The 13,982-nt window shown below is 44.1% G+C and overlaps 1 protein-coding gene across 2 annotated transcripts in view; it reads left to right on the top strand.

Moving 5' to 3' along the window:
• The window catches only part of MKRN1 (makorin ring finger protein 1), a 31,170-nt gene extending 19,571 nt beyond the window's left edge, over nt 1-11,599 (top strand). The window contains exons 4-8 of one of the 2 annotated variants that reach the window (XM_054033763.1): nt 7,253-7,479; nt 7,996-8,210; nt 8,939-9,049; nt 9,531-9,669; nt 10,015-11,599. In XM_054033763.1, the coding sequence (XP_053889738.1) occupies nt 7,253-7,479; nt 7,996-8,210; nt 8,939-9,049; nt 9,531-9,669; nt 10,015-10,227 (905 nt within the window). In that variant the 3' untranslated portion in view covers nt 10,228-11,599. The remainder of the gene's footprint in view (nt 1-7,252; nt 7,480-7,995; nt 8,211-8,938; nt 9,050-9,530; nt 9,670-10,014) is intronic. The other variant, XM_054033772.1, reaches the window with a different exon arrangement.
• The last annotated feature ends 2,383 nt before the right edge of the window (nt 11,600-13,982 follow it).

Genomic DNA, 13,982 nt, shown 5'->3' with positions numbered 1-13,982 from the left:
GCTTGTGAAATCAGTTGAATACTGGATCTGAGAGCAGAGTTGTGTGTTTTGATGTTTCTTCTTCAGTGCCTTGACATTTAGGAATGCTGTCTGGCCAATATTCTTAACCTGCTTGGTCTTACTGAGGTTGGGTCCTCTCCATGCTTGGTCAGGGACACAATTTATGGAGACTCAGGGTCACCAGAGCATGAGTCTAACAAAGCTGATAGGCGTCATCAATACAGAGGATGATACTGGAAGAACTGGATGACTATGAGGACTGGAGTAATAGAAATTGAATTAACTTTAATAGTATAAAGTGCAGGGTAATGCATTTAGGGACTAACAAGAATTTTTGCTGTGAACTGGGGTGTCATCAGGTTAGGGGACCAGATGTCCCATTTTTAAAGGGGCAGTCCTGTATTTAAGCCCTCCTGCGGGTGTCCTAACTTTTTCTTAGAAGATATGAGACAATTGCCCATTTTTATCTCCCTCCCTCCCTCCCTCCCTTCCCCCCCCCCCCCCCCCCCATCAGTACTGGCGGGTCCTCCTGCTGGCTGGAGGGGGGGGGGGTGTCTAGTGGCCATCAATGGGGATGGGAGTGGGTGTGAAAGGCTAGTGGCTGGGGTGAAGATGCAGTGTGTGGGGCTGGCTGCATCCCCTGCTGGTCCATCAGTGCTCCACCTCTTGTGTGCCGACTCTTGGCCAGCCGGACCCCGTCCCGTTTCCTGCCAGTGCTGGCTGTGCGCTGTGGTGGCTGGTGAGTGTGGGCAGGCGGCAGCTGGTTACATGTCGCCTCTGCTGCCCACCCATCAGCCCTTTATGCACTCCCCCTCTCACTGTCCACTCCCTGCTTTGCCCCCCAGCTCCTGGTCAAAGCACTCAGTTCACCAACAGCCTGGCTGGCAGGCTCTTCCTTCCCCCACTGCCTCTGGCTGGGCTGGTGCCCCAGGAAAGCCCAAGAACCTCTGGCCCAGGATGCTGGCCAGGAGGAGCCAAGTCCTGCATGTGCAGGTTTTAAAAAATTAAAAAAAAAGGGGGGGGGGATTGGAACAGGTGCAGAGGAGGGCTACCAGGATGAGTAGGGGAATGGAGTACTTAACTTATGAGAGGAGACCAAAAGAGCATGGCTTTCTTAGCCTAGAAGAATGAAGGCTGAGAAGGTTATGATTGCTCTGTAAATACATTGCAGGGGCTGGGGGAGTTAAACAGCAGAAGAGCTATTTAAGCTAAAGGATAATGTTGACATAAAAACAAATGGATAGCTCTGCCCATAAATTCATGCTGGAAATTAGAACGTGATTTTTAGTCATCTGAGGAGTGATGCCCTGGAACAGTAGGGAGCTAACAATGGGGACTAACAACCTAACTAGTTTTAAGATGGAGGTTGGTAAGTTTCTGAATGGAATTACAGTAACTCCTCACTTAATATTGTAGTTATGTTCCTGAAAAATGCAACTTTAAGTGAAATGATGTTAAATGATTCCAATTTTCCCATAAGATTTAATGTAAATGCGGGGGGTTAGGTTCCAAGGAAAATTTTGGGGGGCAGACAAAAGGCATTATATATAGTACACTACTGTACAGTGGTGGGAAGGTGCCCCTGGCTTCCCCTGGGGCTCAGGACTGGGGGTGCAGGGTCTGGGAGAGAGGGTGTGGGAGGGCGCTCAGGGTGGGAGTGCGGGAGGAGGCTCAGGGCTGGGGCAGGCAGGAGGTACACAGCACTTACCTGGGGCAACTCCTGTTTGGTGCAGGGGGTGTGCAGGTGGCTCTGTAGCGCAGCACCGCCCCCATGGCTGCGATTCTGGGAGCTCTTCCCCCCCCCCCCTCCTTCCGCCCCCCGGCAGGCAGGGCCACCCGGAACGCAGGGGCTTTAGGGGTTGCAGGGCCCTGGGCGAAGGGGGCCCCTGGGGCCCTGGCCTGCAGCTCTAAAGCCCCTTTCAGAATGTGGCCTTGTGAGCACGGGCCGGAGGACTCAGGAGGAGCAAGGGCAGCCGCGCAGCCAGCGGCCGGAGAGAAGCAGCGCTTTCCCCTTCAAAGTGCCACTTCTCTCCAGCTGGCTTTGAAGGGGAAAGTGCTGGGGGGGGGGGGGGGGGGGGAGGCAGCTTCCCCACTTCCTTCCTTCCCTCCCTCCCAGAAAGTCCTAAGCACTGTCAAACTACTGTTTGGCAGCGGGGGAAGCACTGGGAGGAAGGGAAGAGGCGGAGAAGAGGAACTTGTGCAGTGCTCGCTTGTAAAGTCAGCCAAATGACGTTATAAGGGAGCATTGCACAACGTTAAACGAGTATGTTCCCTAATGGAGCAGCGACGTAACTTCGAAACAGTGTTAAGCAGGAGGACGTTAAGTGAGAAGTTACTGTATATGGGAGGTTGTCTGCAATAGCAGGGGATTGGCGTTGACCCCGGAGGCCTCTCCTAGTCCTATGTTCCTAAATAACTTTCCATTCTCCCAGTCTCATTCCACATCCTTTTATTTAAAAAATACTCTCTATTCCTTGGAGTTCTTCAGGGTAGTTATTTTAATTTATAAAAGTTACTCCTAGGGGAATTCTGCACCAAAAAATTAAAAGTTCTGCGCACAATATTTTAAAATTCTGCTTATTTTATTTGTCAAAATAACACAATATAATCACTCTGATTTCAATTATTTCGGTAATTTATTTAAACTACAATAAGGTGGACGGTGAATGGGAGTCAGGAGCACTGGAGGAAATCCCCAAGCCCCCTTGCCAAATAGTAATGTAGCTAGGTTTGACCCTTTATTTCTAATTATTAGTCAACAACTATATGCAGCCATATGCTCAGTGTTACCGCATAGGCAACTGAAGAGCAAGTGAGGGCTGGGAAATCGAATTCACAATTTATATTGGCTACTGACCATCTCCAGAAAGTCAGTAGCAAACAGTTCACGGAGCACATTTTGATAGGAAATTTTTTCAGTCCAAAAATTTAGACCAGTTCTAATCATAAAAGCACCATAAGCATTTATAAGGCCATACTGTCCTTTACAGTAAGGCTCCTTTACACCTCTCTGGCAATGTGAAAGAGCCTTAAAACTTTTACACCTGTTTTATACTCCTGGGGGAATTCACAAAGATAATGGGAACAATTCACTAAGCAGGCAGGCTGCTACATTCTGCTCTGCCTGAGGGGACAGAGCCTGCCCCATGCCTACCTCCTCAGAAACACCCTGAAGCCCTGCCCCTCTATGCTGAGTGTGCTGCAATAGTGAGTGAGAGGGACAGTTTCTCTGTCTGTCTGCCCCCCCCCCCCCCCCCCCCCCATTGCACAACTGCCTCCCACCCCCGGCAGTGATTTACGTTGTCACCCGAGCCAGCCTGCCTGTGCTGCTGGGGGGGGGGGGGGAGGGGCGCATGACCACTCTTGCAGCTTCCCTTTGCTTTCCCATCAGAAGTCATTTTTCTGTGGGGAAGCAAAGAAATCTGTATGGGATATGAATTCTGCACACACACAGTGACACAAAATTCTCCCAGGAGTAAAAAATGCTCATCAATCACTGGATTCTGAGCAGTACTTGTGGGGGGGAGGACACAAACAATATACTAGCTCCGGGGGAGATTCCTCCTGAGTACCTACATATTAAAATGACACTTTGGAATTGAAGAGGAACTCATGACTAAGGAGATTTCTTCCAACTTGCATGAGGAACATATCCCAGCTTCTTCCTGTTTTAATACATGCCAATGATACTAGATCTTGGGAACTTTTTGTATATGCAGTTCAGGAAAAGACAAAATCTTTAGTATGTTGGGAGATTTTTAAAGGTATCCGGTACATAAAGCTGCAGATGAGCATCTTGTGGGATTTTCAAAGAGGACTATCTGCATTTTTAGGTGCCAAGAGAGCTTTAAAAGATAGCTAGCTTTAAAAATAGAGTCCTGGAAATCAAAAGAGGGAAATATTAGTGTCCCTTATGGCGTCTACAAAAAAGCTTCTGTTGCAGCTAGCCATTTGTTTCTGTAGCAAAGAACCTTTTTCAGGGCCACAAGGACTTGCCTGACTGCAAGTTCTCAACTGGTTTTGACAGCCATTATTTGGACAAGATCAGGTCTTTCAAGGCTGTAAGATCAGCACCTCTGGAAAATAATTCGAGGGCACTAGGTCAAATGGATAAGAGCCAATGCAGTTGTGTTCTTTTTCTGGTTCTTCATGAAGATTGCCATTTATCATAGTGTTAAGACAAAATTATGATTTGCACCTTTTAGTCCAACCTCCTGCCCTTCTTAGAATATTATTGTTAGCCAAGAGAAATGAAAACTGTTACTTGGGACTGTCAGGAAACTGCTAAAGATAATGTTGTGTGCTGCTAACAATATATCTGATACATGTGATGTTCTGAAAGTGACCTTAAGAAGACATCTGTATCTCAGAGCTTCCAGGTTGTTTCTGTAAAGTTCAGATTCAAGCTTTCATGGAAAATTATGCACAGTAACTTGAAAAGCAACAATACTTTTCCTCAAGATTAGTCTGGAAGCCTTGGTCTTTGAGTTGTATGTTCGGAGTAGCAAACACCCAGGAAATACTCTTGAGGTTCAAGCTTGGCAATTCACTTCCAGCACTTAGGCATTTCACCGTAACCCAGTGTTTCCTAATCTGTGAGGCAAGCCATGCTTGGGGGTACCAGACTAGTCTGTGGAGTGGCTGAGAAGAACAGCCAAGCAGTGTGGAGTGGAAAATTTCATGATCCAGGATCTACCCCATTTCTCCATTGTAAACATCTTGAAAGCTGCTTCCTTCCCTTGATGCAGATGAAAGAATAGCTTGCAGGCTCACTCAACAGCCTGCTGGACCAAATTTTTTTTTTTTTTGCTCAGCGAGGAGAGTTACGTGTACACCAACGGAGGTCCCTTCATCCCAATGTAGTATCATGATGCATGGAGGATTGAAGAAGGGGAGCAACTGGAGAGCTTGCTCTTTGTTAAGAAGCAATTCTTTGAGATTAGTGAGTTGAGAATTAAGTAATTCTTTTGTCTTTCACTTGCCTGGGGCAAAAAAAAATCCATAGCAAACAAGCTGAGCCAGGATCAATATGACTGATCTTTAAAGTAAGCCATTTGTGCTTCAATTTACCTTGAAGTGGGGGCATCCAGAAATACTTATTTGCTTCTGCAGAGAATACCAAATGCCTGACAATTTGCACAAAAGCAGTGATGCCTGCCCCATACTTTTTTGCTCCATGGGGGTGGAGACCTTATTTCCCCCTCCGCTCTTTTGCCTGTGGTTCTTGTAGAGGAGATGCAAGAGGCAACACACAATTCTTGTAGTACCAGATTATAAAGTAGTTCTGGTTCTAGGTCTCATTCTGGCAGAGGAGCAACAGGTGATTCTTCTCTTCTTTTCCAGACTTGTTATCTCGCAAAGGAGGATTGAACCTGCACCCAGATCCATAATTCCTTCCTCTGGCATTTTACATCTTGGAGTTTAGTAGATGAAGATTGCTCTTGGAAGAAGTCCAGCAAATTACATTAGAATCTTGTAAGCTGTCCATTGGAAATCTTATGCCCTAAAGTGGAAATGTTTCTCATTCCTTTAAGGAAAGAGCCTCCAGATCGTGTCCTCTTTGTTTTATATTGGATTGTTTTCTTTCCCATATCAAATCTTGGATTATCTTTCTCCACAGTTAAAGTAAGCCTCTATTAAGCCTTTAAGAATAGCTGACTTCTTTCACCTATCCGAACCTGGTGCTCACTAGGCCAACATAAGATCCATTCGAACCTATAGTTTACTGTTTTCTTCATTGCTTATTTTTCAGTGTGGATCAGAAATGCAAGTGAAGTGCAAGGTGCCATTGCTGATCCTCCTTAGTGTTCAATATGGATAAACTTAAGATTTGTACTCATGCCAAAGAGGCATCTCACTTGTCATTTAAACTGAACCATTGTCTTTTCTTGTCTCACGACTGAGTTGGTGAGGTTATTCCATAATTCGGATGATAAAAGAAAATTCAGTTATACCATTTCACAAATCATCCTGTAGGTTCCTGGCATAGAGGGAGAAATCCCAAGAGGAATAATCCATCTCAGCCCAGAGAGAGAAGACACATGGATAAGGTTTTCAGCTCAATTTATGACCAGGCAGGGATCCTGCTAATCAAAAGCTCTTTGGACTCCTTTTACTAAGCTTGCTGCAACACTGCCAATTTAATTTAGTCTGTAGAAATATCTAGGAACTTGGAGAGCATTTTCTTTAAATTTAATTCACAAGTTTACTCAGTGCTGTTCTCTTGATGACCAGGATAAATCATATGGCTGTTTAGGAACAGAAGTCCTTCAGTCCTTTAATCACTATTTCAGCTAGTTCCTGGGGGGACTAATGCTGCTAGTTCTTCTCCCCAGAATGAAGAACAGCTGAGACAATTCATGAAGAGGAAACAAAGATTACTTACCTGTGATCAGAATTCTCTGCAGGTATGATCTCAACAAATCCATGCTCATTATCCCTCCTTACACTTCAGAAGGGGGATTTGCGATTTGCCACAGTAGTCAGAGACTTGGGCAGGGTTTTTATATCCTCTGTTCTAGAACATTCTTGTGAGTCCAGCAGTGAAAGCCACCCCAGCAATTAACTGCTTAAGAACTGCAGCCTGTGCAACAGCATGCTAACTAACATGACTCATGAGCATAAGAATCTGAGGCAGTATTTTTGGAGCTCCAAGTTAGTCATCCTGGTAAGTATCCTTCCTCTTCTACAGGGCCTAGCTGTTGGCTGTATAGGGACAAAACACCAGTTTTAGTGGTTGAAGCACAAGAGTTTAACCATCATGTACTGAAGCTTGTTTCAGCCTGTGTAAATCATGTTTGAACTGGTTCAGAAAGCAAGAGGGACAGGGTTTTTAACCTACTTTCAGCATGATTTAATTCAGTTCTTTCTTGAACCAAACCTTGTTACAAGCATGGTTGACCCACAAGAGTATTTACCCACTTTCAGAATTGGGCAGTTTTCTTAGTATTGACCTCGTCCTGTTGGATAAAGTTGAATCTCACCACTAATGCACTGATTGCCTTGCCTTGCTTATTATTGAAAGCTGAGAAAATCCGAGCTGAAACTACTTCCTCACTTCCTTCTAGAATGAAGAAATTGCTAAGTCATTTTAGGGCAAGGTTTGCAGGATTTATTGACACAAGCCTAGTGCATTTTTTTGTTATGTTCCTTGGATAAACGGAGTTGGTTTACCCGAAGTTTTTATAGCTGAAAAGCATGTATTGCAAACCCTAACCCTCAAATGTAACACATCTCTAACTTACCCCTGCAGCTGCCCCTTCCTGCATCGAAACACCCTTGCAGGGAATGGTAATTGAGGAAGAGTATGAAAAGCAGCAAGCAAATGTGGAGATGAAGAAGCAACTGTGCCCCTACGCTGCAGTAGGAGAATGTCGTTATGGAGAGAACTGCGTGTATATCCATGGGGATGTGTGTGACATGTGTGGGTTGCAGGTCTTACATCCAGTTGATGCTGCCCAGAGATCCCAACACATAAAGGTAAGCATACCGATGGCTTGTGTTGAATAGTTTCAAGTTACTCCCTTGCCTTGTGCAATCACTTGTCATTCATTCCCTTTCTTCTGAAGTTGACTGTATACAAGTCAGTCAGTTAACAAGAAGGTTCACATTGCAAACTGAATTATTTCCTGTCAAGGCTGTTTTCAAACCAGCCTTGTTTAAAAGAAGCTGGACCCTGTCTGCATTGAGGATAAAGTCTGTATAACTGTACTAATACTCATTTCAAACACTCAAATGTGGGTAACTTAGGTCACTTTTCGTGAAGTTTTAGTTCAGCTATTTCTGCCTGGGTTCTTGGAAAAGAGCTTAACTTGACGTTGACTGTTGCCTCCTATGACCTAAAAGACTGTTTTTTGAGGACCTGAACCTCCCAGGTGGTTTGTCCTTTTTAGTGTAGAATGTGGCGAGAATAAACTTAAGATGAAACTAGTGAGTTAAAACCTATTAAATAGTGCACAAGATTACAGGCTGGTTTTCTCTCTCTCTCCTCTTCAGTCTTGCATTGAGGCTCATGAGAAGGACATGGAGCTCTCATTTGCCGTCCAGCGTAGTAAAGACATGGTGTGTGGGATCTGCATGGAGGTGGTATATGAAAAAGCCAACCCCAGCGAGCGCCGCTTTGGGATCCTCTCCAACTGCAACCATACTTACTGTCTCAAATGCATCCGCAAGTGGAGGAGCGCTAAACAATTTGAGAGCAAGATTATAAAGTGAGGCACTTCCCCATCTTGATTGTGCTTTGTTACATGAGAAGAATTTAGTGTCTTGTGACAACTTGCAACAAAGTCCCCCCACAAAGACTGCATTTAATGCATCCTAACTAATGTTAATCCAGAATTGAAGTCATCTTCCAGGGGTAGCATTTTGTTTGTATTTACACTCTGACCTAGTTAATCTAGATTGGTTTGCAAAATCCACTTATTTGGATGAAAGTCATGTTTTGTCTTCAGTTAGTTACCATTTAAAGGTTTCAGGCACCCAGATTAGATGGTGAAAACAGATTAACCAGTTCTGAATGTATGTTTCCTAACTTTTCACCTCCCTGATTAATTAGCCAGCCAATGACCCATACCCTCTTTAAGGCGTTCTAAAGAAACCCAAACAAACAAATACAAAAACCAAACAAAACTACAAAAAATAAATTTATCTAAATCTAAAGAAAAAGGAGTCTGTGTGAAATGTTTTTTCTCCCCCAAGTTCTATGGAGACAAAATGATCAGCTGCTGAGTTGAGTTCTGAAAGAAGAGGAAGAGTTTAGGGTGTCTTCTTGTGCAAAAGAGAACGTAGATTGAAAAAGAAGCACAAAGTCCTGGCAGTAAGTGCCCAGGCACAATAGGATACATCTTTAAAGATGGGATATGTGCCATGGTATGTTTTATAATAGGACAGAGCGCCCCTGTAATGTGGAATTTTGCAGTGCAGTCTCTTCGTTCCCCAGGTCCTGCCCAGAATGTCGGATCACATCTAACTTTGTCATTCCAAGTGAGTACTGGGTGGAGGAGAAGGAAGAGAAGCAGAAACTCATTCAGAAATACAAGGAGGCAATGAGGTACGAGCACTGCAGCCTTTTGTCAAGTTAAGACTGCAGAGATAAGGGCACACCTGGAGAACAAGGGTGTTTATCTAAAGCCCTCTCATACCTCCTTTCCACCCCCACACGTGTGAAGTGCATCCTTACTTATCCACCCGCAGATGCATGTATCAACACAGTCACCTAGCTTTCCTATGTATTTATTGACCTCACAAGCTTTTTCCTTACCCACCCAATACATAATTGATACAGCCATAAGGTAGTAGACTTGTGCACTGTGAGTCATCAGCTTCCCTATGCATGCATCTACCCACGCGCACATCTGTTGGGTATGCACATAGTGTAATACATCATTTCTGTGTATGTATTTTTTATTGATAAAATGGCGTCAGCGGCAAATGGTGCATATTTAAAGAGACCCCCTGGACCATAAGCAAATGCAATACTGAATTCTGACTGGCTCTGCTGTGAGTAAGGGTTGCGATATTTTCCTTTCCAGCAACAAGCCATGCAGGTATTTTGATGAAGGCCGTGGGAGCTGTCCATTTGGAGGGAACTGTTTTTACAAACATGCATATCCCGATGGTCGCCGAGAGGAGCCACAGAGACAGAAAGTGGGAACATCGAGTAGATATCGGGTAAGTCTCACTGCTTTTAGACTTTTTGGAAGAGGGAAGGAAAAGGTGTGAATGCCTCAGATTTGCTTATGTAGTAAAACATACATAGTGGATTGGAGGGGAGAGTGGTCCAAAGACTGGAAGTGATGGAGGGGAGACTGTGGAAGAGACACATTTCTTAATGTCACCTATATCTTGAGGCAGAAATGTTGGTAGTCAGCTATAGCAGGAGTAAATGCAGATCCCAGTGGGAAGCATGACTAGCTGCATGTTATATACCTGGGAGCTGAGCATTGTAAGCCCCAGGAGCATATGTATCTTGTAACTCTCGGTCACACAAGAGCAATAACTGTGTTCCCTTTGCAGGCCCAGCGAAGGAATCGGTTCTGGGAATTCATTGAGGAGAGGGAGAGCAGCGATCCCTTCGAGAACGACGAGGATGAGGTTGTGACCTTTGAGCTCGGCGAGATGTTGCTCATGCTTTTGGCAGCAGGAGGTGATGATGAGTTGACAGACTCCGAGGACGAGTGGGACTTGTTTCATGACGAGCTGGAAGATTATTATGACTTGGATCTATAGCACCTGTCAGCGGAGTTTGGACTGTCTGCTTGGCATCAGGCAGTAGCTCTTTCCTGTGGTGTTGTGGCAGTGCCTGTGTTTCTCCTAGGCAGGCCTATCAATTCCAGGTGCTGTTGTAATAACTTTTACCCAGGGTCTGTCTCCTCCCCTTGCCCCAGGAGTGTTTGTTTTTCTCTGTTTAAACAAATAACAAGAAATCTTTAAAACGTTAGTTTTTGTAAAATGAATTAACTGTCAAACAGTTAGCTTAGGTTTGTTGCTTCATCTGTGTTCCTGACAGGATTCACCCAGTTCCAGGGTTAAAGTGTTTACAGGACTTCCATACTCATCTTGAAGAGCCCAGATACAAAAATGAGAGCAGTGGCCATGCAGTGGGGGATATAAATTGGCCAGTGGCCTTTTTCTGCTGTGGACTTCAAATCAATACTTCCGATTTCGTGCCAGACACACGTACTTCTTGCTGGCTTCAGTTCTGTTCCAACCCCCTCATGTACACATCTTCATTTGTGGTTTTGGTCTCTTGTTTACTTGCACATTACTATTACTACTGTGTAACCAGAACCAGGTGCGAATGTTCCAGGTTTTTACTGTGTTTAGCATGAAAGGAAAATGTGTTTGTACGTGAAAGGAGAACTTTCAATGTGTATAAACAAATAAACGCAGAGTTGGATCTCAAGGGCTGGGAGACTCTGTATATGTTTAACCAACCAAAAACTAACTCTCCTCCCCTTTTGGTGCATGAATTGTAGTCTCCAGTTGGACATGAAACTGGTTTAGTGGTCTCAGCCCAGTCTGTGGCAATGGTCTTAACCATCAGGTATAACTTGGCACTCCTTAATACACCAGCTCTCTCTAATGTATATTATAGGGACTGACTAAAAGTAGGAACCTGGTTAGCCAGAAGAGGGTTCTCACCATATTGTTATCCAGTAGAACATCAAGTCGGGATCCCTTAATTGCATTGCTCGCATAGTTTTATACCATCAATAACCACTCAAGCCATGAGCTTATCCAGGAAATCACTATACTACTTAGTTGGTTCAAGGCACTCCTGGCTCATATCCCATCTGAGTTATGCAGGTTGCTTGGAAGAGCTGCAAACTTGTTGTGAGTTATTGAGTTACCTAGAAAAGAACTAGCAGTCATGCAATAGCAAGATAGAATTCCATTGATAAGAGCTCATATTTTGCCACCAAAGCGCAAATGCAGGAATTTTCACCTTGCGTTAAATTATTGCTGCTCTTTTCATGACTCATGGATGCCCCATGATCTGTTCTTCTGCTTCTCTTGCCCTGAGACAGCCTCTCCTTTCACTTTTAAAATGGAATAAGAAGTTGTTGCTGAGCTCTATGATGTATTGTTTTGCAGCTGCCTTTTGTAAGAAGCACTTTTCCCAAATAAAAAACAAACAAACAATTAAACAAGAAGTCTGTTCTTTCTTTAAGCTGAGAGTCTCTAGATCTCAGCCTCTCTTTGTATGCCCTTAGTGTAAACTAGTCTGGTTACTACGAATTACTGAGTCCTGTGCAATGCCATAGTCATGTTGCAGCATTACACAATTGTATCTTGTCAACAGCCTTATGCAAAACAGGAAATTCTATAATATATAAAGAGAGAGAACATTTTATGAACAAAGACAGCTGAGACCACCAAACTATGAAAGTGCTTGGGATTACCACTGAGTGAAACAGAGGTAGTTTTCCTTCTCAGAGTTGAGTTCTAAGACTGGCTCAATTCTGTCAGTTTGTTCTGGGCTGTACATTTTATAACATGCACATCAAATATTGCTTGTGGTGTCAGTGGGTAATCAACGCCTGCTATAATACTTTGTACTTAGTACTGTTTATCCAGAGAACTCAAAGCACTACTGTAGGCTAACTACTTCCTGGTAGACCACACCCTTCTTTACGGGCCACTGTGTATATTACATTGTAAACTGCCTTCGTCACTGGGAAACGGGAGATATTTAAGTAAACAGCTGTGAAAATGTTTTCAAACTGACTGTGGGGGCAGGGGTGAAGGAAGAGGTGAGTACTGTTGAAACTGTTCTTAGACCAGGGGTTCTCAGACTGGGGGTCGGGACCCCTCAGGGTTTCGAGGTCATTACATGAGGGGTCACGAGCTGTCAACCTCCACCCCAAACCCCGCTTGCCTCCAGCATTTATAATGATGTTAAATATATTTTTAAAAGGGTGTTTAATTTATTAGGGGGGGTCACACTCAGAGGCTTGCGATGTGAAAGGGGTCGCCAGTAAAAAAAAAAAAAAAAAAAAAAAAAAAGTTTGAGACCCATGGTCTTAGACTATCCAGATATCTTATCCTGCACACACACATTATGAGGTGGCTAGTAGAATGCACAGATCCCAAATAGGGGGGAGAAATGTAGGGGTGGTAGAGGCCAGGCAGAGTAGGGGAAAAGGATACAGAGCTAGGTGGGGGAGATGAAAGCATAGGAGAAATAGGGAAGGATGTAGTGAGAGAGTAACAACAGTTTTGGAAGGAAATGGGAGAGGAAGAAAAAAGGGTTTGATGAAGAGAAAGCAGAGCCAAACATGATGGACACAGGAGCGGCGCCAGGGTTTTTGCTGCCATAGGCGGCAGCGCTCCTCCTCTGAGCGTTCAGGAGGCCTGGGGTCTTCGGCAGCGGGGGGTCCTTCTGCTCCATGTCTTCGGGGCACTTCAGCAGTGGGTCCCGGAGCGAGTGAAGGACCTGCCGCCAAATTTCCACCGAAGATCCGGAGCGGAAGGACCCCCCCACCGCCAAATTTCCACCGAGGGCGGCAAAATGCCGCACCCCAAATCCTGCCGCCCTAGGCAACCACCAGCCCTGGATGGACAAATTAAGTTTCCTGTAGAAAGCTAGGTGCCAAATCATTTACAAATGTGCACATAATGTTAAATAACAAAAATATGGCTCTGTAGGATATTTTGTGGGAGAGGAGGAAGTGTTGAGAGGGAAGGCGGAGAGGTAGCAGACTTGTTCTGTGCAAAGGAAAGGAAAAGGGAGCCCAATGTTCTCTGTAGGGGTTAGGGATAGAATAGTATGCTTTATCTTCATTGAGAATAAGCTGTGTGCACTGAAATATGTTGATTTTGGCTTTTGAATACTCATGCACCATTTGTTTCTGCATCTCACATCAGATGCAATTGGGCACTTGGCAATTTGAGTGCTCATTCATTGGTATATCAACAGAATCTAGCTGGCCACAGACAGGTTCTTCTAGTACAGAATTCCAGCTCAATACAAGGTAGGCACTTCCTTTCTCTGATTTTTTTTTTCTTATGAAATGTTCCTAAATTTTTTAAAATGTAAGCGATTGTGCCTGTTTTATTTTCCCAAGGGGAGGTGCCTTCCTATATCATTGCACAGCCTCTCCACTTGAACTTGGCTGGCTATGGGTCTGATTATTAATAAATAACCAGACTTGTTTATAATCAATTCTGATTCTGACTTAATTCTGATGGGGCTAGCAATGCAACAGATTAAATCTTAGAGAAGAGGATATGTGAGCAGTATACAAAAAATAAATGGTATAATCAATCATTGGCTTCTATGTACCCTTTCTCAGCATACAAGAGTAAGAGGAAGTTCAATAAGATTGAAAGGCAACAGATTTTGAAATAGTAAGCGGAAATGTTTGTAAACAAAATTGATCTGTGAAATGTGCTACTACAGTGGGGTTTTTTTGGTTTGTTTTTTTAAAACTTTAGATTCTGAAGTAGATGAGACTAATAACATCCACAGTAATTCAGGA

The sequence above is a fragment of the Malaclemys terrapin genome, chromosome 1 (genome assembly GCF_027887155.1).
Source record: "Malaclemys terrapin pileata isolate rMalTer1 chromosome 1, rMalTer1.hap1, whole genome shotgun sequence".
Taxonomy (NCBI): Eukaryota; Metazoa; Chordata; order Testudines; family Emydidae; genus Malaclemys; species Malaclemys terrapin.
The sequence above is the reverse complement of the archived record's forward strand: the minus strand, read 5'-3'. Positions and strand labels throughout refer to the sequence as shown.